This window comes from Rana temporaria, chromosome 4 (genome assembly GCF_905171775.1).
Source record: "Rana temporaria chromosome 4, aRanTem1.1, whole genome shotgun sequence".
NCBI lineage: Eukaryota > Metazoa > Chordata > Amphibia > Anura > Ranidae > Rana > Rana temporaria.
In genome coordinates this window covers 15,074,626-15,097,668 of record NC_053492.1, presented here as the reverse complement: position 1 = coordinate 15,097,668, position 23,043 = coordinate 15,074,626, and the positions used below count along the sequence as shown (strand labels likewise).

General features: G+C 47.8%; 1 protein-coding gene across 2 annotated transcripts in view; it reads right to left on the bottom strand.

Moving 5' to 3' along the window:
* Positions 1–23,043, bottom strand: part of CAD (carbamoyl-phosphate synthetase 2, aspartate transcarbamylase, and dihydroorotase) — a 94,769-nt gene that overhangs the window by 26,030 nt on the left and 45,696 nt on the right. For both annotated transcript variants that reach the window (XM_040348007.1, XM_040348008.1), the window contains exons 10-26: positions 22,678–22,809; positions 22,366–22,599; positions 21,980–22,201; positions 21,688–21,876; positions 21,407–21,531; positions 18,740–18,873; positions 16,691–16,803; positions 16,363–16,610; positions 13,468–13,714; positions 12,161–12,259; positions 10,021–10,245; positions 8,862–9,044; positions 7,931–8,149; positions 6,279–6,446; positions 5,968–6,150; positions 1,105–1,209; positions 768–1,013 (exon numbers count right to left, since the gene is read on the bottom strand). In XM_040348007.1, the coding sequence (XP_040203941.1) occupies positions 768–1,013; positions 1,105–1,209; positions 5,968–6,150; positions 6,279–6,446; positions 7,931–8,149; positions 8,862–9,044; positions 10,021–10,245; positions 12,161–12,259; positions 13,468–13,714; positions 16,363–16,610; positions 16,691–16,803; positions 18,740–18,873; positions 21,407–21,531; positions 21,688–21,876; positions 21,980–22,201; positions 22,366–22,599; positions 22,678–22,809 (3,072 nt within the window). The remainder of the gene's footprint in view (positions 1–767; positions 1,014–1,104; positions 1,210–5,967; positions 6,151–6,278; positions 6,447–7,930; positions 8,150–8,861; positions 9,045–10,020; positions 10,246–12,160; positions 12,260–13,467; positions 13,715–16,362; positions 16,611–16,690; positions 16,804–18,739; positions 18,874–21,406; positions 21,532–21,687; positions 21,877–21,979; positions 22,202–22,365; positions 22,600–22,677; positions 22,810–23,043) is intronic.

Below are 23,043 nucleotides of genomic sequence, written 5' to 3'. Positions count from 1 at the left end.
GAATAATACGTATCGGCCTAAACTGGAGGAAATTTTTTTTTTTATATATGTTTTTGGGGGATATTTATTATAGAAAAAGGTAAAAAATATTGAATTTTTTTCAAAATTGTTGCTCTATTTTTGTTTAAAAAAACCGCAGAGGTGATCAAATACCACCAAAAGAAAGCTCTATTTGTGGGGAAAAAAAGTATGTCAATTTTGTTTGGGAGGCACGTCGCACAATTGTCTGTTAAAGCGACGCAGTGCCGAATCGCAAAACCTGGCCTGGGCATTTAGCTGCCTAACGGTCCGGGGGCTTAAGTGGTTAAAACCCCTTATGGTACATTTTAGTATGTACCACTCTTTGTTCTTCTTTCTTTCCCTTTTATCTCTCTATCCTTATTTCTTCTCCCCCACCCCACCCCCTCACTATGTCTCCGACTTTGTGGTGTCGCATAGCAGTGACACCTCTAGCAAAATCAGGAGATGGGGTCTCCCCGAGCCCCTCCCACTTCACATTCCTCACCAGTCAGCTGACCGCTAGTCTCTGCCCCCCCAGCCATGTCCATGAACTGAATGGGCGGCTGCAAAGAGGCTGAGTGGGCGGCCGTGGGCTCCAGGGACTGCCCTGCTGGGTGGCTGCAAAAGAGGTGCAGTCTTCAGGAACAGCCCAAGATTTGGTGACCCCTGGCAAACCATAATTTGACCCCCGAGGGGGATCCCGACCCCCAGGTTGAGAACCACTGTACCAAGCAGTTACTAATCCTCTCCCCCCACACACTCCTCACCTCCACAAACAGTTTGGTGCACTTGATGTCGATGATCAGGGGAACGGAGTAATCCACCGCCAAGCGGCGAGTACGGTACCCGCGGGTGACGAAGGAGGAAAGCCTGCGACCGCCGGAGTTTCTCATGGATAGGTTGATGACCAGATCAAAGTGGTTCTCGGACAGATGGTCCATGATGCTCCCCTGCTTCTCCTTCATGTGCCCATCGCTGTCCGGATCTTCAAAGACCCAATCCATCGCCTTAATCTGCAAGAAGCCATGAAAAATGGTTATTGCTGAAGGCGAGGAGACACTGAAAAAAAAAAGGAGACCGACAATACAAACACGTGTAAATCACCTTAATTCCGTGTTCAGTATAGAAGTCGGCTGTGCCAAGACTGGCGAAGAGGCTGTACCCGAGGCTCTCCAGGGCCCGCACGGTGGGCAGGAGCTCGCTCTTATTCTGTAGGAGGAAAAAAAAAGGGTTACGCTTTTCAAAAAATGAATGCAAGGCTCTCAAGAAGACTGGAATTCTGGGTAAGCGCCATTTGTACATTGCAAGACTTGTGAACCTCACACATTAACCACTAAGCCCTCATTCACACCTAGGCGACAAAACGCCTGAAGCGCGACGCTCGTGCCGCTGGAGGGGAGAATTTCCATTGATGTCTATGAGATGGTTCACATCTCAGAGGCCGTACGCCTGAAAAAAAGTCCCGGACCCTTTTTTTCAGGCGGCATTGGCGTTCGGCCATAGACATCAATGTAAATTATTTGTGAAAAAAAAAGTTAACTAATCGCGGCAAAATACGCCGCAATACAATGTGAATGGAGCCTAAGGGACCTCGCCTGTTTTTCAAAATTGGTGTTTACAAGATTAAAACAGTTTTTTTGCTAGAAAATTACTTAAAACCCCCAAACATATACATTTTTATTGCAACACCCTAGAGAATAAAATGGCGGTCCTTGCAATACTTTTTGTCACACCGTATTTGTGCAGCGGTCTTACAAGCGCACTTTTTTTGGGGAAAAAAAAATCACTTTTTTTAAATAAAAAACAGTAAAGTTAGCCCAATTTTTTTTTTTTATATTGTGAAAGATAATGTTACGCCGAGTAAAATGATACCCAACAGGTCACGTTTCAAAATTGCGCCCGCTCGTGGAATGGCGTCAAACTTTTGCCCTTAAAAATCTCCATAGGCGACGTTTAAAAAAATCTTCAGGTTGCATGTTTTGAGTTACAGAGGAGGTCTAGGGCTGGAATTATTGCTCTCGCTCCAACGATCGCGGCGATACCTCACATGTGGGGTTTGAACACAGTTTCCATATGCGAGCGCTAATCACGTATGCGTTCGCTTCTGTGCGCAAGCTCGTCGGGGCGCTTTAAAAAAATCTTTTTTTTTGTTTTCCTATTTATTTTTATTTTATTAATTTTTACACAAAAAAAAAAAAGAAGACCTCACATTTCATATTTAGACTAAAATGCAAAAAAAAAAAAATACAAAATTTGTCATTTGAAAAAATAAGAAAATGTCCCTTTAACCACTTGAGATCCGCGCTATAGACAAAAGAAGTCCACAGCGCGGCTCTCAAGTGCCGAGTGGACGTCTTTGGACTTCTTTTTCTGTGCATTACCCATGCCACTGGGGGGCGCGCAGCGGGTAAACACTGTGCCGGCGGATTGCTGGGAAGCCGATGTGTGTACCGGGCGGCCGCGATGTCCGCCGTGTTCGGCGGTTACAGCAGGGACGTGGAGCTCTGTGTGTGTAAACACAGAGCTCCACGTCCTGTCAGGGAGAGAGGAGACCGATCTGTGTCCCTTGTACATAGGGACACAGATCGGTCACCTCCCCCAGTCACCCCTCTCCCCCCACACAGTTAGAACACACCCAGGATACACATTTAACCCCTTCCTCACCCCTAGTGTTAACCCCTTCCCTGCCAGTCACATTTATACAGTAATTAGTGCATTTTTATAGCACTGATCGCAGTATAAATGTGAATGGTCCCAAATTTGTGTCAAAAGTGTCCGATACGTCCGCCACAATATCGCAGGCCTGACAAAAAAAAAAAAAAAAAAATCTATCCCCTATTTTGTAGGTACTATAACTTTTGCGCAAACCAATCAAATACGCTCATTGCGTTTTTTTTTATTAACAAAAATATGTAGAAGAATACGTATCGGTCTAAACCGAGGAAAAATATATATTTTTTAAAAAAAAATTGGGATATTATTATAACAAAGTAAAAAATATTGTGTTTTGTTTCCAAATTTTCTGTCTTTTTCTGTTTATAGCGCAAAAAAAAAAAAAAAAAAAAAAAAAAGAAAACGCAGAGATGATCAAATACCACCAAAAAAAAGCTCCATTTGTGGGAAAAAAAATGATAAAAACATAATTTGGGTACAGTGTTGTATGACCGCGCAATTGTCATTCAAAATGCGTCAGTGCTGAAAGCTGAAAATTGGTCTGGGCACGAAGGGGGTTTAAGTGCCCAGTAATGAAGTGGTTAAGAAGCATGGGCGGAACTGATGTTGTGACGTCACTTCCGCCCTGCTATGCTATGGAGACGGGTGGGGGCCATTTTGCCCTCACTCGTATCCCAGCCGACGGTGGAGGGCGCTGGAGAGGGGGGCCCCTCTCCCGTCGCCAACAGTGATCTCCTGGCGAATCCGAATTCAGAGACAGGGTCTTTATACAGCTCCAGCATCGCTCCTCCTTCCATGACTTTCAACACAAAATACACAAGCTTTCCGGTTATGTGGGGCATGTGACCTTCGCCAATGAAGCGCCAATCATTGGGGCTGACCACAATCATATGGAGGGGAGCGATGACACCACCCCATATACGCTCTGGGTATTTTTCAGTGGCGGTTGAGTGTTGTGAAGGAGAGTGTACAGTGGTCAGGATGGGAGTGGCCTTTAAGTAGCCCCTTATCAAGCTAATGTAAAAGGGCAGTTATACGGCGGCAGGTCGGCTCGGCTGCGCAAATCACGTAGGTATACGTCATTTCGCATTTCAGCCATTAGGGGAGCATGCTCGCCCCTGGTGCCGACGCGCGTGCCCGGCGGGCGCGATCACCACCGGGCAGCCGCGATCGCTCGTTACAGAGCGAGATCCGGAAGCTGTGTGTGTAAACACACAGCTCCCGGTCCTGTCAGGGGGAGAAATGTCTTTCATACAATGTATGAACAGCGATCAGTCGTTTCCCCTAGTGAGGCCACCCCCCCCCCTTCAGTTAGAACACACCCAGGGAACATAATTAACCCCTTCCTCGCCCCCTAGTGTTAACCCCTTCACTGCCAGTGGCATTTTTACAGTAATCCGTGCATTTTTATAGCACTGATCGCTATAAAAATGCCAATGGTCCCAAAAATGTGTCAAAAGTGTCCACCATATTGTCGCAGTACCGATAAAAAAAAAAAAAAAATCACTGATCGCCGCCATTACTAGTAAAAAAAAAAAAATAAATACTAAAAATGCCATAAAACTATCCCCTATTTTGTAAACGCTATAACTTTTGCGCAAACCAATCAAACGCTTATTGCGTGTTTTTTCTTTACAAAAAATATGTAGAAGAATACGTATCGGCCTAAACTGAGGGAAAAAAAAAAATTTTTTTTTATATATTTTTTGGGGATATTTATTATAGCAAAAATATATAATTTTTTTTTCAAAATTGTCGCTCTATTTTTCTCGCGCCGACTTGTGAATGGGCGGCTGCTCTCTGGGAACACACACAGTTCCCAGAAAGCAGCGCGCCCCATTCACTAGGAGAAAATGAAGAAGGACCGCGGCTACGGAAGAGGCAGATTACGGACTTCCGCATAGCAACAGGTATTTCGGGTGAGTAAAAAAAATTGTCGCTCTATTTTTGTTTGCAGCGCAAAAAATAAAAAATTGCAGAGGTGATCAAATACCACCAAAATAAAACTCTATTTGTGGGGGAAAAAAAGGACGTCAATTTTGTTTGGGAGCCACGTCGCACGACCGCGCAATTGTCAGTTAAAGCGACGCAGTGCCGAAACACAAAAAGTGGCCCGGTCATTGACCAGCAAAATGGTCCGGGACTGAAGTGGTTAAAGCGGGATTCCACCCGCAAATTTATTTTAATTTTTTTAAAGTCAGCAGCTACTAAACAGTGCAGCTGCTGACTTTTAATAAGGACACATACCTGTCCTACTTGCCCGCGCTGATGCCCCCCCCCCCCCCCCCGATGCTGATCCCACGATCGATGCAAGTCCCGCACCGCCATTCACACAAAGGGAAACAGGCAGTGAAGACTTACGACTTCACTGCCCATTTCCTACTGCGCATGCGCGAGTCTCGCGCCGACTTGTGAATGGGCGGCTGCTCTCTGGGAACACACACAGTTCCCAGAAAGCAGAACGCCCCATTCACTAGGAGAAGATGAAGAAGGACCGCGGCTACGGAAGAGGCAGATTACGGACTTCCGCATAGCAACAGGTATTTCGGGTGAGTATAAAAAAAAATATCCTTCAATTTTTTTTTTTTCAATTTTTTTTGGGCTACATTTGTTTTCCTGGGTGGAACTCCACTTTAAGTGCTGTTAAATAGCCAAGGAAACCAAGAGGTCACGTGATTACTCAACTAGCATGTCACCCTCCCTTCCTCCCCACACCACTGTTGGACCATACTGCTCAAGAAAACACCACTTTTTCACGAGGTCTTTGTGACGGCACTCATCTCTGGCACAAGACACGTACTCAAAATTTGTGCTGTCCTTCAATACACCAGGGTGGTTAGCTTGTACTACAACAGAAAAAATAACTGGTAAACAGAAAGGACAGTTAGCGGTGGCTACAGTGCTGGCTTGTAGCTCACCGAAAAAAAAGTCCGTAAATTGGGCTGTAGTCTGGGAAGGAGCCGACAGGCAGCACAAAAGTGCTTTTATTGTGCAATGCGGGCACGTATCAAAACGAGACCAAGTGCTAAACGTACTTGATCGCTTGGGGGATTCACCAACGATTAAGTTGTGGTGCAAACTCTCTAAACACATTGCAGAATAGGTTCCTAAAGAATCTAAGATGAACCAGTAGATCAATATTTTAACTGTGCCTGTATGGTTTTCTGGGCTTCATAACACCAATCGGAAGAGGTTTACTGACATGGGAGAAGAATCTCTCTAAATTCGGACCCATCATTATCTGAGCACTAAAAATTCAACCAAGCGGTGAAGCCGCCCCTCCCAGTCTCTCACCTTGTAGCTCCCGATGGTCAGCAGAATGTTCTTCTGTGGAATCTTAAAGCCGGTACTCAGCATGGCCTTCAAATAGGCTTCGTAGCGGTTCTCTCCAAAGCAGGCCACCTCCCCCGTGCTGGTCATCTCCACCCCGAGGACCACATCTGCTCCGGCCAGGCGAGCGAAGGAGAACTGAGGCACCTGGGTTAGAATGTAAAAATCAAATTACTGACAAACACACTTGGCTTGGTTTGAGCTTTCTTTCCAAACTCCTTACAACGGTATGAAAGGCTCCCGATTTCTACTTTAGTCTTCTACAGAAATCTTACCTTCACACCCACAATTCCCATCCCCGTCATCAGTCCAATCGGCTCCACCTCCTCTCCCATGATCACCTGTGTGGCCAGAGCCACCATGTCCACCCCCAACGTCTTGGAGACGAAGGGGAAGGAGCGGGAGACTCGGACGTTGCACTCAATCACTTTCAGCTGATCGTCCTGCGGAGGAGACAAGAAGGAGAATATGGGAGGAGTCCAATGTGACAAACACGTTAGATGAAATGTAGATGTGTTAAGAGCAGCGATGGCGAACCTTGGCACCCCGGGAGTTTTGGAACTACATTTCCCATGATCCTCATGCTCTCTGCAGTGTAGTTGAGCATCATGGGAAACGTAGTTCCAAAACATCTGGGGTGCCAAGGTTCACCATCACCGTGTTCGAGTGATAGCATGCATGATGATAGATGGGAGATATTGGATTGCAATGTGGAAATAAGCAATGAGGGGAAAAGAGAGAGTGGAGGAGTGAATGACCTGAAGTCGACAAGTGGACAAAGGTCTTGTGTGGTCAAGTAACCCAACTATAAAAAACTTGGGACAATCCAGAGCTCGTGACTTCCTGTCCAAATCTACCATCTTGGCATCCAATAAATGGCTCATTGCATCATGGGAGGCCGAGAGCACATCAAGCACACCATGACCATGTGTTAGACATTCAGGGGTAGATTCACAGAGCAAGTACGCCGGCGTATCTACTGATACGACGCGGGAAATTTGAAAGTACACCGGCGTATCTTTAGTTTGAATCCTCAAACCAAGATACGACGGCATTTGGGTAAGATCCGACAGGCGTACGGCTTCGTACGCCTTCAGATCGTAGATGCAATACTTCGGCGCCCGCTGGGTGGAGTTTGCGTAGTTTTCAGCGTCGGGTATGCAAATGAGCTTTTTCCGACGATCCACGAACGTACGCGCGGCCGTCGCATTCTCTTACGTCGTCTCTAGTCGGCTTTTTCCGGCATATAGTTAAAAGCTGCTATTTTGTGGCGTATAGATAGACTTGCCATGTTAAAGTATGGCTGTCGTTCCTGCGTCGAAATTTAAATGGACGCAAGTCACGTCGAAGTTCTAAAAATGACATTGTTGCGAAGTCATTTCGCGCAAAGCACGGCGGGAAAATTAGAAACGGAGCATGCGCAGTTCAATCGGCGCGGGGACGCGCTTCATTTATATGAATCACGCCCCCTACCCGCCCAATTTAAAATACGCGCCGAGAGATACACTACGCCGCCGTAACTTACGGCGCAAAATCTTCCTGGATTCGACTTAGAGCCAGGTAAGATACGGCGGCGTAGCGTATCTCCGATACGCTGCGCCTGGGCATTTCTCTGTGAATCTGCCCCTCAAGTCCTAAACCCACATAGAAATTTTTTCTCTCCATGTGGCTACTCAATTATTCTTCACCCTTCTTTCCACCCAGACCTGGAAATCATTGAAATGTAGGATTGATGATCGCTGCAGAGAAACCATACCACAAAGTGGAATCATTTTTGGATTTAGAACTTTAAAAAACCTGCATGAGGCTGGGGCTCCTTGAGGCGCCAGGTTCACTTTAATAAGCCGATCATGTGAGGGCTTACAAGCAGACAGGCAGGGTTGATGGTAAATGAGGTCATAGTGGTGAAATGGGTCGGCACTCTTACCTTGGCAATGAGCTGCAGGTTGAAGGGTCCGGTGACCTGGAGCTCCAGTCCAATCGCATGGACGATGGCTTTGATCCTCTCCAGGGTTTTGGGGGTGATGTCCTGAGGAGGGGTGACCAGTGTGGCATCTCCAGAGTGGACTCCAGCATTCTCAACATGCTCACAGATGGCAATGGCCACCACCACCCCGTCACAGGCCACAGCATCCACGTCTATCTCCTGGGGGGGGGGGGGGGGGGACATACACAAGATTAACATTCTACAAAATACAAAGGCTTCATTAAAATATCAAAGTGGCCAATGCAAATGACCCAGCTTATTCATCAGGGAGTCTACAGAATAAAATACAAAAGATAGAGCTGGTAATGATGGGTGTTCGAGTATTCCTCTATAACACAGGTGTCAAACACGAGGCGCACGGGCCGAATCCGGCCCTCCAGGCCATTTCATGTGGCCCTCACACCTCTCCTGCAGCTGCAGGAGAGCTCCAGCCCTCCTCTGGTCCTACTCCAGTCCCCTACTTTCAAGCAATGCGTCCATCTTCTTTCCAGCAGCATAAGGAAAGAGGGGTGCACTGATGTAAGGGACTCAACTTCTGATAGCAAGGTGGCTCGTGACATCTAATGTAAGGGGAGGGGGATGCGCTGGACATCTAATCTTGCAGATACAAACGGCCCTTTTGAGGGCAATCATAATGCTGATGCGGCCCACGATGAAATTAAGTTTGACACCCCTTCTCTATAAAGTAAGGCTCTTACAGCAGACACTTTAGAAGTTATTCATTTCTTGTGCATTATCCAAATACTCGAGAATAGTTTACAGCAGATACATTATCCCGAGCGCCAAAACTTCATTATTACTTCTTGCTGTGAGTATTACGGTTTTCATCAAGTGAGGTCAGAGGGTGTTTTATTGATCATCACAGACTGACCTTGGCTTCCTGGATGTATTTGGAGATGACCACGGGATGTTCTTTGGACACGGCCACGGCGTTGCTAAGAACTTTCTCCAGATCTTCGTCACAATGCGCGACGTTCATGGCAGCCCCGCTAAGAACGTAGGACGGGCGCACCACGCAGGGGAACCCCACAGAGTTACAGAACTGCAGAGCACACTGGAGAAAAAAGAGAGAGAGACAAAAAGGCGAGTGAGGGGGGGGATTGAGGAAGAGTAGGCATATGGAAAAACGGGAAGGCAAAGGGGGTGAGCCAGACCCAGCATAAGCCCCCTTATCCCTGAGGCAGGCAGAGCAGACCTAGTCTATCCCCCCCCCCTTATCTCGGAGGCGGGCAGAGCAGACCTTGCATACCCCCTTTATCCCTGAGGACAAAGACCCTGTATACCACCCCCTATCCCAAAGGTGGGCAGAGCAGACCCAGCAAAACCCCCCCCCCTTTTATTTTGGAGGCGGGAAGAGCAGACCCCAGCCTACACCCCCTCATCTCGGAGGCGGGCAGAGCAGACCTTTCATACCCCCCTTATCCACTAGGAGGACAAAGACCCTGTATACCACCCCCTATCTCAAAGGCTGGCAGAGCAGACCCAGCCTAAGCCCCTCCCCCCGTTATCACGCAGGCAGAGCAGACCCAGCCTACCCCCCCTTATCTCGGAGGCGGGCAGAGCAGACCTTGCATACCCCCCCTTATCCCAGAGGAGGACAAAGACCCTGTATACCACCCCCTATTCCAAAGGTGGGCAGAGCAGACCCAGCATAACCCCCCTCCCTTTTATTTTGGAGGCAGGCAGAGCAGACCTTGCATACCCCCCTTATCCACGAGGAGGACACAGACCCTGTATATCACCCCCTATCTCAAAGGTTGGCAGAGCAGACCTAGCAATATCCACCCCCCACCCCTTTTTATCTTGAGGCGGGCAGAGCAGACGCCCCTCATCTCAGAGGCAGCCAGAGTAGTCCCAGCATACTCCCCCTTATAGCATATGGGGAAAGGGCATATTCAAGGCCCAGTACATCCTCCTTATCACAGAGTCAGGCAGAGCAGACCATGTGTACCCCCTTATCCCAAAGGCCCACAGAGCACACTCCAGTGTACCTCCCTATTCCAGAGGAGGGCAGAGAAACCCTGGCATACCTTCATATCAGACAGCTCCCTCCACTGCGGTTGGCTGATCCCAATGGTGTCCAGCAGGCGGGAAAACTTGAAGCGGTTTTCAGCAGAGTCAATGGAGTCAGGCGAGGTGCCCAGGACGCGGCACTGCTGTCGGTGCAGGGACATGGCTATGTTGTTGGGTAGCTGGCCTCCCATGGACAAGATGATCCCCTCTGGGTTCTCCAGCTCATAAATGTCCATCACCACCTGGAAGAGAGGACAGGAGCCGTAGGTACAAGAGCCAACCGCATGCCAAAGGGGTCATCACCTGCACCTCTTAAATTTACATATCCCTTCCCCTCAAAGCACCAGATGGTCTTCTGTATCCCCGCTGATTTTAAGAAAACATTGAGTCCAAAATTCCACTCCCCCCCCACACACACACAAACCAAGCTTTGTTCTACCATCTCATTGGTCGACAAAACCACTCATCGCATTAACCACTTTAGCCCCGAGCCTGTTTTTCAGATTCGGTGTTTACGAGACTAAAACATTTTTTTTTGCTATAAAATTACTTAAAACCCCCAAACATTATATATATTTTTTTCTAACACCCTAGAGAATAAAATGGCAGTCATTGCAATACTTTTTGTCTCACCGTATTTGCGCAGCGGTCTTACAAGCGCACTTTTTTTGGGGAAAAAAATCACTTTTTTAAATTAAAAAAATAAGACAACAATAAATTTGGCCCAATTTTTTTACATATTGTGAAAGATAATGTTACGCCGAGTAAAATGATACCCAACATGTCACGCTTACAAATTGCGCCCGCTCGTGGCATGGCGTCAAACTTTTACCCTTAAAAATCTCGATAGGCGACGTTTAAAAAATTCTACAGGTTGCATTTTTTGAGTTACAGAGGAGGTCTAGGGCTAGAATTATTGCTCTCGCTCTAAAGATCGCGGTGATACCTCACTTGTGTGGTTTGAACACCGTTTTCATATGCGGGCGCTACTCGCGTATGCGTGCGAGCTCGTCGGGACGGGGCGCTTTAAAAAATTTTGGGGGGTTTTCGTATTTATTTTTATTTATTTTACAATTTTTAACACTGAAGTAAAAAAAATAAAAAAAAAATTATCACTTTTATTCCTATTACAAGGAATGTAAACATCCATTGTAATAGAAAAAAGCATGACAGGTCCTCTTAAATATGAGATCTGGGGTCAAAAAGACCTCAGATCTCATATTTGGGCTTAAATGCAAAAAAAAATAAACAAATTTGAAAATGTCATTTTTTCAAATGACAAAAAAAAAAAAAAATGTTGCTTTAAGAGGCTGGGCGGGACTGACGTTTTGACGTCACTTCCGCCCAGCAGAGCTATGGGGACGGGTGAAGGAGATTTTTCCTTCATTCGTAACCCCGCTCAGCTGCCGAACGGTCCCCGAACTCCTCCGCCGCTACCGCCGGCTCCGGTAAGCGGCGGAGGGCGCGGGAGAGCGGCGGGAGCCTCTCCCGCCACCGATAACGGCGATCTTGCGGCGAATCCGCCGCGGAGACCGCCGTTATCGTTTACACGGCCGCCCACTGAAGAGATGAATATCTCGGTTGTGGCAGCAGCTGCTGCCGTTACCGAGATATTCATCTTTAAAGTGCCGACGTAGAATGACGGTGGGCGGTCGGTAACTAGTTAAGAATCAATAAGGCAGGAGGGGTGCGAGACAAGATCCATTTTTTTCTAAAAGCAGCCTTTAAGATTTGCTTGTAGAATCAGCTGCTTATATTTAAGGTAGAAAGGATCCGAGTGATTCTAAAAGAGTACGCACCTCATCCCGGTTTAGGTTAATGGCAAGGAAAGGAGAATGGGATTGTAGCGGTACATATGAACAAAATGCATATAAAATATTTATTATATTAGTATTGACAAATACAGGAGAGGTTCGATTAAAATTGGTTATCCGAGCATATGTTGGAACGCTGGTTTCCCAAAGTTAAAAAAAGTGGTGGTCACCGGAGAATGTCTTATCTCTACATGTTTCGCCAATGTGGCTTCCTCAGGGGGTTTATTCTGGGACCACCAGTCCATAACCCAGCTTTAACTCTATTTAATAAATTGAACAATGGCTTTGTGTGTCCTCCTTAGAGAACAGGTGTCCTTTAAAAAGGACCCTCCCCGACACTCACCTCGAAGGAGATCTCGTCAAAGTAGAGCCTGTTGCACATGTCGTAGTCAGTGCTGACAGTCTCCGGGTTATAATTCACCATAATCGTCTTGAAGCCCATCTGCGAAAAACAGAAATCAAAAATGTATTGAAACAAAAGAGGGGAAAAAAAAAAAAAAATGGGAACAATGGCCCGGATTCAGGTAGATTTGCCCCTTATTTACGGAGGCGCAGGGCAGCGTTTTTGCCCTGCGCCCCCGCAAATTTACTGCGCTACCCACGATTCACAGAGCAGTAGCTCCGTAAATTGCGTGTGCGCTGTGTAAACTTGCCCTGCGTAAGGGCGCCTAATGTAAATGATCCCGTAGGGGCGGGAATCATTTAAATTAGGTGCGCTCCCGCGCCGAGCGTAGAGCGCATGCTCCATCGGGAAACTTTCCCGACGTGCATTGCGGCAAATGACGTCGCAAGGACGTCATTTGCTTCAAAGTGAACGGCGTCCAGCGCCATTCACGAATCACTTACGCAAATTACGTAAAATTCGCAACGCGGAAACGACGGGTATACTTTAGCATTGGCTGCCCCTGCTATTAGAAGGGGCAGCCTTACGCTAAACACGCCGTACGGAAACGACGTAAATTGCGTACGCAGGGCCTGCGCAACATTGTGAATCGGTGTTAGTATGCAATTTGCATACTATAAGCTGACCACAATGGGAGCGCCCCCTAGCGGTCATCGCAAGAATGCAGCCTAGATATGCGTGGCATAAGAGCCTTATGCCACGCAGATTTTAGGCTGCAGTCGGCGTTACGATGTTCCTGAATCAGGAGCATTCGTAACGCCGGGGCAAGTAAGCAATTGCGCTGTGTAACCTATGGTTACACAGGCGCAATTGCTACTTGAATCTGGGCCAATGTAACTGATAAGGGTGCAGAGCAGGGAGAGAGCACAGGAAGTGGATTGGAGATTCCAGACAGGATCAATAGGTATTTTTTTCCTACTTATTGAACACTTAAAACCTTTAGATTTGCATGATAAATTTATTTTAGAGCCAGCATCATTACTGGGCCTCTGTGCAATTCAGGCAGATCATAGCTCGTGGGAGGTGCCAGCAGGGAGCTGTATATAGCTTCCTGCCTCAGTACTCAGCCCTGGCCCATGGGAGGAGTTATGCAAATATCAAAACGCCTTGATGGGTAGATGTCAGTCTGGAGGAGTGGTGCTTTAGTAAGCAGATTGGGCAGACAACAGAAAGGTCACCATTAGGCCCCACCCCAGAGGAGCATTCTAGAAAATTATACAGACCCCCCAGGCAGCTCTGCTTCTCACCTTGCGCAATTCCTGTATACAGCCCACCGCACACCAGTCGAACTCCACGCTGCTGCCGATGCGGTAGACGCCTGAGCCGATCACCATGACGTGTGGCTCCTCGAATGACAGGTCGTGCTGTATGCCGTTGTAGGTCAGGTACAGGTAATTGGTCTGTGCCGGCCACTCGGCGGCCACCGTGTCAATCTGCTTCACTACCGGAAGGATCTGCCATTCCTGACGCAACTTCCGGACGGCGAGCTCCGTGCTGTGAATGGAGGGAGAAAAATATCCAGGTTATACCATGCCGAAGTCCAAACTATCTGAACTACCCTACACATTACATACCGAGACCCCTTCATCATCTTCCACCAGATCTGGCCACACATTAACCCCTTAACGCCCGCCACAAGACTATATACGTCCGCAAAATGGCACGGACAGGCAGATGGGCGTATATATATGTCCCTTCCTTCTAGCGGGTGGGGGGTCCGATCGGGACCCCCCCCCGCTGCGTGCGGCTTCCCTCGGGGAGCGATCCGGGACGACGGCGCGGCTATTCGTTTATAGCCGCCCCATCGCGATCGCTCCCCGGAGCTGAAGAACGGGGAGAGCCATATGTAAACACGGCTTCCCCGTGCTTCACTGTGGCGGCGTATCGATCGAGTGATCCCTTTTATAGGGAGACTCGATCGATGACGTCAGTCCTACAGCCACACCCCCCTACAGTTGTAAACACACACTAGGTGTACCCTAACTCCTACAGCGCCCCCTGTGGTTAACTCCCAAACTGCAACTGTCATTTTCACAATAAACAATGCAATTTAAATGCATTTTTTGCTGTGAAGATGACAATGGTCCCAAAAATGTGTCATTATTGTCCGCCATATTGTCGCAGTCACGAAAAAAATCGCTGCCAATAGTAGTAAAAAAAATAAAAAAAAAATGAATAAAAATGCAATAAAACTATCCCCTATTTTGTAAACGCTATAAATTTAGCGCAAACCAATCGATAAAAGCTTATTGCGATTTTTTTTAACCAAAAATAGGTAGAAGAATACGTATCGGCATAAACTGAGGAAAAAAAAAAACATTTTTATATATGTTTTTGGGGGATATTTATTATAGCAAAAAGTTAAAAATTTGCATTTTTTTCAAAATTGTCGCTCTATTTTTGTTTATAGCGCAAAAAATAAAAACTGCAGAGGTGATAAAATACCACCAAAAGAAAGCTCTATTTGTGGGGAAAAAAAGGACGCCAATTTTGTTTGGGAGCCACGTCGCACGACCGCGCAATTGTCTGTTAAAGCGACGCAGTGCCGAATGGCAAAACCTGGCCTGGGCATTTAGCTGCAAAATGGTCCGGGCTTAAGTGGTTAAGCAACCAATCGGCAAAGATTTGAAACCAGCCATGTATATTGTAAAAAAAATAAATAAAAAATCCCTGCAATAGAAGACCTCCAAACTCCCCATAGTGTCCTATTTTCCCTCAAGTCCAGGACTGCAACCCTCGGCGGTGTCTTCATTCAACACTTCCAGGCGTTCTTGATGCCAGAGCTGATGAGAGCCGTGGTTCCCTCCCTTGGTCCCCTACTTCATCCACAGGAATCAGCAGTAACTCAAAAAGGTCAGAGGAAGGAACCACAGTGCACAGCGGGGGACACAGACATCCAACACATCTGCAAGAATTAAATGCTTAACAGACAACAGCAGAGGCTGCAGCACTGGAACAGAGATGAGGTGGGGGATATGGACGCAAGAGAGGCGAGCATATCACCTCTTCGATTACAGGGACAAGAGAAATAGTAGACGACATGGGATACCTCAGAGGAGAGTAGAATACCTCTATTACAGGGAACAGAGAGGGGAGTATAATATTTATAATACAGGCAATGGAGAAGTAGGAGACACTGGAGAGGGGAGAAGTAGGAGACACTGGAGAGGGGAGAAGTAGGAGACACTGGAGAGGGGAGAAGTAGGAGACACTGGAGAGGGGAGAAGTAGGAGACACTGGAGAGGGGAGAAGTAGGAGACACTGGAGAGGGGAGAAGTAGGAGACACTGGAGAGGGGAGAAGTAGGAGACACTGGAGAGGGGAGAAGTAGGAGACACTGGAGAGGGGAGAAGTAGGAGACACTGGAGAGGGGAGAAGTAGGAGACACTGGAGAGGGGAGAAGTAGGAGACACTGGAGAGGGGAGAAGTAGGAGACACTGGAGAGGGGAGAAGTAGGAGACACTGGAGAGGGGAGAAGGGAGCAGAATACCTCTATTACAGGGAACAGAGACGTAGAAAACACTGGACACCAGGGAGGGGAGAATACCTCTATTACAGGAAATAGAGAAGTAGGAGACACTGGAGAGGGGAGTAGAATACCTCTATTACAGGAAATGGAAAAGATATAGGAGACACTGTACACCGGAGAAGGGGAGTAGAACACCTCAATCACAGGGAACAGTAGGAGACATGGGGCACCAGAAATGCATACAACACCTCTTATAATAAAGATAATGAAGGAGAAGTAGGAGACACTGAACACCAGAGGGGAGTAAAATGACTATTACAGGGAACAGAGAAGTAGAAGACACTGGACACCGGAGAGGGGAGTAGAAAACCGGAGAGGGGAATAGAAAACCTCTATTACAGAAAACAGCCGAGAAGGTAGGAGACATGGGGCACCAGAAATGCATACAACACCTCTTATAATAAAGAAAATGAAGAAGAAGTAGGAGACACTGGACACGGGAGTATAATACCTCTTCTGTTACAGGGAATAGAGGGGAGGTAGGGGACATGAGGGACCAGAGATTGGAGTATATTACCTCTTCTATTACAGAGAATAGAGGAGCTGTAGGAGAAAACAAGACACCGGAGAGGCAAGTATGCCAAATAGGCAGAAGATGGCATCAAAGCCCTCACCTCTGCACAGCCATTGCCACCTGCTTGTCGGAGAAGCCCAGCTGTTTGGCACGGAGCAGGACATCCCGGGTCATGGCGGTGTCGCCCTGGTAGGACTCCAGTGTGGATAAATGGTCGGTGATGTTCTTCATCTTGTGGAGGAACCAGCGGTCGATCTTCGTCAGTTCGTACAGGCGATCGATGGTGTAGCCGGCCCGCAGCGCTGCTGCCAGCACAAATATCCGCTTGTCCGTGGGGGTCTCCAGCTCCTGAAGGACAAGGACAGTGATAAACCTGCTGCTGCCAACGCAACTTCGAAAATTCCCTCAAATCTGGTGACCACGCTTACCTCATCAGACTCCGCTTTCAACGTGTGGTCGAACCCCACGCAGTTCTCATCCACCATGCGCAGCGCCTTCTGGAAAGCTTCCTCGAAATTGCGTCCCACCGACATGACTTCCCCTGGAACAGTAGAGGCATGGACCATGAGTGTCATGTTTCCCATGCTTTGTAAAATGCCTTTAAATATTGTATGCATTATTCTGCTCCTGGTCCCTCCCCTTCCTGTATCTCAGCTTATCCTGTATAGTTAGCCCCACCCTTTGTTCATTTCTCCCAGTAATGCGTCTGCACATGTCTGGACTGGATCACATTATGATCTTTTGACCTATCCAATGTTTAATGTTGCAATATCCTCACAGTTTATGGATTGAACTTCACAAGATAAACAAGGTGTTGTCCGAATCGAGTCACTTAGCTGGATTCACGTAGGGCGGCGTATTTTTTACCCGGCGTATCGTATTTACGCTACGCCGCTGTAAGTTAGTGAGGCAAGTGATGTATTCACAAAGCACTTGCGTCCTAAGTTACGGCGGCGTAGTGTAAATGGGCCGGCCTAAGTGCGCCTAATTCAAATGAGGAATAGGGGGGTTTGTTTTATGTAAATGAATCGTGATTGGCGTTTTTTTTTTTTACGAACGGCGCATGTGCCATCCGTGGACATATCCCAGTGTGCATTGCTCCAAAGTACGCCGCAAGGACTTATTGGTTTCGACGTGACCGTAAATTAGGTCCAGCCCCATTCACGGACGACTTACGCAAACAACGTAAAATTTTGAAAATTCGACGCGGGAACGACGTCCATACTTAAAGCGGGAGTTCAACCATTTTTTTTTTTTTTTTTCCCCTTAGCTTCCTGCTCGTTCGGTCTAGGGGAATCGGCTATTTGTATTAAAATATGATCCGTACTTACCCGTTTTCGAGCTGCATCCTCTCTGTCGCTTCCGGGTATGGGTCTTCGGGAGCGGGCGTTCCTTCTTGAGTGACAGTCTTCCGAGAGGCTTCCGACGGTCGCATCCATCGCGTCACTCGTAGCCGAAAGAAGCCGAACGTCGGTGCGGCTCTATACTGCGCCTGCGCACCGACGTTCGGCTTCTTTCGGAAAATCGTGACGCGATGGATGCGACCGTCGGAAGCCTCTCGAAAGACTGTCAATCAAGAAGGAACGCCCAGTCCCGCAGCCCATACCCGGAAGCGACGGAGAGGATGCATCTCGTAAACAGGTAAGTACAGCTCATATTTTAAAACAAATAGCCGATTCCCCTAGTAAAAACGAGCATCCATCTAAGCCTAAAAAATGCCCTCTAAGGGTGAACCACCGCTTTAACATTGGCTTTTTGTTCGACTAACTTTACGCCTGAAAACGCCTTACGTAAACGGCGTATCTTCACTGCGACGGGCAAGCGTACATTCGTGAATAGGCGTAACTCGCTAATTTACGCATTCTAGGCATAAATCAGCGTTCACTCCCCTAGCGGCCGGCGGAACTAGACAGCCAAGATATGACGGCGCAGGCCGTCGTATCTTAGCTACATTTAAGTGTATCTCAATTTCAGAATACACTTAAATGTACAACGGCGCCGATTCAGAGTTACGACGGCGTAAACCTCTCTGAATCTAGCTAACTGTCTGTTTAGCCAAATAAGATTGGGGTGATCGACATCTCAACACAACTAAGTTACGAAGATCACACTTTCAACGCTTAGATTGGAGAGACAGAACAATGACATATCAATGGAAAACCAGCCATGGAAAAAATATGGAGACCACCGCTACGGAACCTCTTCCTAAAATGCATGGCTGCCATCCTTGGGCTTCAATCCATCCACAGACCTAGGACACGAAAGCATCAAGCGAGATCAGAAGTCCAGGTCAGTGAAGGATGGAAGGCAGAGGATCAACATGATATCCAGTCACCTGGCAATTTGTAAAAAGGAGGTTTAGCGATGGTGGCCATTGTAGGGTGGATTTATTTCTGCGGGGTCCAACCAAAAGCATGGAGGAAGTGAGGGAGATCTCTAGAATATGCCAAGACATCACCACCAACCCATGTACTTACCCACGCTCTTCATTGAGCTGCCGATCTTGGTGCTGACTCGGAGGAATTTACTAAGATCCCAGCGGGGGACCTTCACCACGCAGTAATCCAAGCTGGGCTCAAAGTTGGCTGTGGTGGAGTTGGTGACAGAGTTTCTACAAAAAAGGATGGAGGAGAGAAACAAGACTTAGAAGATAAGTGGGGTCCTGGAGGAGAAGTACAATGTGCATGTCCTGGGCACCCCCGGTGAAGTCCACGGAGATGATGGAATACCGGAAGATGGAGGAGATCGGGGAAACTTACGAAAATGCAAGCTTGCCTGGTTATTCTGGGCCTGAACTACCGTATTTATTGGGGTATAGCGCGCTCCCGCGTATAGTGCACACCCCTAAAGTTGCCTGAAATTCCTGTGGAAAAGAGATTTTTTGTACTTACAGTTTTGGTGTCTTGCGCGTCGGGTTCGGGTGTCCTCTTCGTCGGGTCCGGCGTCCTCCCCGCGCCGAGTTTGAATACTGCGCCGACATATACAGAGTGCAGTACACTCGTGTATGGTCGGGCAGGCTCAGCTACTCTCGCGCTGACGTCCTGTACATCCAGGACGTCGGCGCGAGAGGAGCCGAGACTGGCCGACTATACACGAGTGTACTGCGCTCGATATATGTTGGCGCAGTATTCAAACTCGGCGCAGGAAACCGGGTATAGCGCACCAACGATTTTGCCCTGATTTTCAGGGCAAAAAGGTGCGCGGTATACGCCGATAGATACGGTACTCAAACCAGGAAAACCAGAATTAGACTTGGCATTTTCATTCAAAATGACAGTTCATATTTCATTCTGTACATTGGTCAGTGGACACCAACCCAAATGAGATGAAGGATCAGTTGGGTATAAGCAGGAAGGACTGTAGGCAAAAACAGGAACAGCTACAGTGGAACCTCGGATTACAAGCATAATCCGTTCCAGGAGAATGCTCGTAATCCAAAGCACTCGCATATCAAAGCGAGTTTCCCCATTGAAGTCAATGGAAACTAAAACAATTTGTTCCGCATTGACTTCAATGGCATGCAATACCGCATGTGGCCAGAGGTTTGGAGGGGCGCCGGAGAGCCTTGCAAACACACGGAAAGGCCCGAGGGCAGCTCGGCTGACCTCGGCAAGGCTTGGGAGTATTTCCAAGTCTTCACAAGCATTTCCAAACGGCTCCGCTCAGCGCCGGTCGGCTCCGGCGCCCCCCCCCTCCACCTCAGGCCAAACGCGGTACTGCACACCGCTGTGGCTTGAATCCTGCTCGTTTTGCGAGACACTCTCAAACCGAGTCAGGCTTTTTAAAAATACAGTGCTCGTATTGAGAAACGCTCGTTAACCGCGTTACTCGCAATCCGAGGTTCCGCTGTACTGGAAAGCTAGGACGGGGGTTCAACATGCAGGAGATAAAAAAATCTTTCGTATACCAGAGGTTGCTGAAGCTTACATGCCCAGACCCAGTGTTGCCCCCCAATAACCAATTATGGCTACTATGATTATTTCGACTCATTTTCTAGTTTAACAGGAACTGAACTAGGAACACACACGATCACAGTTTTAGGTCTCTCCTGCAACGTTAACCATTTCCCGAACGCCGCATGTACATATACGTCGGCAAATGGCTAGTACAGGCACATTGGCGTACCTGCCTAGACGTGGGTCGGATTCCCGCGGGGAGCGATCAGGGACGACGGCGCAGCTATTCGTTTATAGCCGCTCCGTCGCGATCGCTCCCCGGAGCTGAAGAACGGGGAGAGCTGTATGTAAACACGGCTTCCCCGTGCTTCACTGTGGCGGCTGCATCGATCGAGTGATCCCTTTTATAGGGAGACTCGATCGATGTCAGACCTACAGCCACACCCCCCTACAGTTGTAAACACACACTAGGTGAACCCTAACTCCTACAGCGCCCCCTGTGGTTAACTCCCAAACTGCAACTGTCATTTTCACAATAAACAATGCAATTTAAAATGCTTTTTTTGCTGTGAAAATGACAATGGTCCCAAAAATGTGTCAAAATTGTCCGAAGTGTCCGCCATAATGCCGCAGTCAAGAGAAAAAAAAAAAAAAAAAAAAAAAAAAAAAAAGCTGATCGCCGCCATTAGTAGTAAAAAAAAAAAAAAAAATAATAAAAACTATCCCCTATTTTGTAAACGCTATAAATTTTGTGCAAACCAATCGATAAACGCTTATTGCGATTTTTTTTACCAAAAATAGGTAGAAGAATACGTATCGGCCTAAACTGAGGGAAAAAAATGTTTATATGTTTTTGGGGGATATTTATTATAGCAAAGAGTAAAAAATATTGCATTTTTTTCAAAATTGTCGCTCTATTTTTGTTTATAGCGCAAAAAATAGAAACCGCAGAGGTGATCAAATACCACCAAAAGAAAGCTCTATTTGTGGGGAAAAAAGGACGCCAATTTAGTTTGGGAGCCACGTCGCACGACCGCGCAATTGTCTGTTGAAGCGACGCAGTGCCGAATTGTAAAAACCCCTTGGGTCATTTAGCAGCATATTGGTCCGGTCTTTAAGTGGTTAAAGTCATCACTGCGGGGAAAAAATGTGCTTGAGAACTTAAGAAAAAGGTGTACTGTGGTCATGTGGTGGATTTACAGCAGCACCCAAATTTCAAGACTGATGGGGAGCTAGTAGAGGACATACCTGAGAACTGGAAGAGGGATCCCCAATGCCAGTTTGGCTGCCACATATGCCAAGGGGTATCCGGTGGCCTTGCTTGCCAGGGCCGAGCTGCGGGAGAGTCGCGCGTTCACCTCGATGATGTAATACTGCGAAGAACAGAATATGAACAGGTGACACATCCAAGCTAAGGGAGGCTCCATGTGACTCTGCAAATAAAAGATTGCCATGCCGCTCCACTACCCTATAAAACGCCTGGGCCGCCTAGAACACGTCTATTCCAGGATACCGCGTTAGTCCTTTACCTGCTCAGAGTGCGGGTTCAGGGCATACTGGATGTTGCACTCTCCCACAATGCCCAGGTGCTGGATCACTTTGATTGCAGTGTTGCGTAGCATGTTGTACTCGTAGTCATTCAGTGTCTGGCTGGGCGCCACCACTATGGACTCCCCGGTGTGGATACCCAGAGGGTCCACGTTCTCCATGTTGCACACCTGGGGCCAGAGAGAGATAGACAAACAGAGCCTTAACTCTGACACCTTCCAATCCAAAAGCTCCACATCCAACAAGATCGGCGATGTACAAAGGTCTACTTACCGTTATGCAGTTGTTATAGGCGTCTCTCACCACCTCATACTCAATCTCCTTCCATCCCTTTAGCGATTTGTCCACCAGGACCTGCGTGGTGTGGGCGAATGCCTGGCACACCAGGGACGTTAGCTCCTCCCTTGTGTTGGCGAAGCCAGAGCCCAGCCCACCAAGCGCGTAGGCCGAACGTACCAAGACCGGGTACCCCAGACGCTCCGCGGCAGCCTGAGCCTAACGAGGAAAAAGGAGGGGTAAAAAATCAAAATTACAAAAAGTGGTCATTGGAGTCAAGTTGTTATCACCCAAGTAAGAATAGCCTGAGAACATTGGGAGGCAATACTGAGCCTCCATAGGGCAGTGACCCCCTGCCCCCCCCATACCAAGCACTTCATTACCTGCTCCAACGAGGAGGCGGCCTCGCTTGGTGCCACATGTTCCCCAATCTCCTCCATCTTCTCCACAAAGATCTTCCGGTCTTCAGTCATCTCAATGGACTTCACCGGGGTGCCCAGGACACGCACATTGTACTTCTCCAGCACCCCGCGTTTCGTCAGCTCCACCCCACAGTTCAGAGCCGTCTGACCGCCAAATGTTAGGAGAATGCCATCTGGCCTCTCGCACTTTATCACCTGTAAAAGGAAGTAGAAGGGTCAGTGGTGACCAACAGGAACAAAGTCGCCAGTACCTTGGTTTCTGATCACACCCACCTGTGTTACATACTCCGCCGTGATCGGCAGAAAGTACACCTTGTCCGCAAGCCCCTTGGAGGTCTGCACCGTGGCAATGTTGGAGTTTATCAGCACAGTCTGGATGTTTTCCTCTTTCAGCGCTTTAATGGCCTGGACAGAGAAGAGGATTGTGGGAAGTCAGCCGATGTCAGGTCACAAGCAATTAAAGAAAAGAAAAAAAAAATCATAAAAATTAGATGTGGATTCAAGGCTAAAAGAGGTGCTGAAATATTTATTCTATATGTCAACCCACCACCAACCAGGGCATCCAGGCACTGCACCAATAAACCCACCTAGCTATGCAGCCACCAATCACGGTGCCCCTGCTCTGCAACCACCACCAAC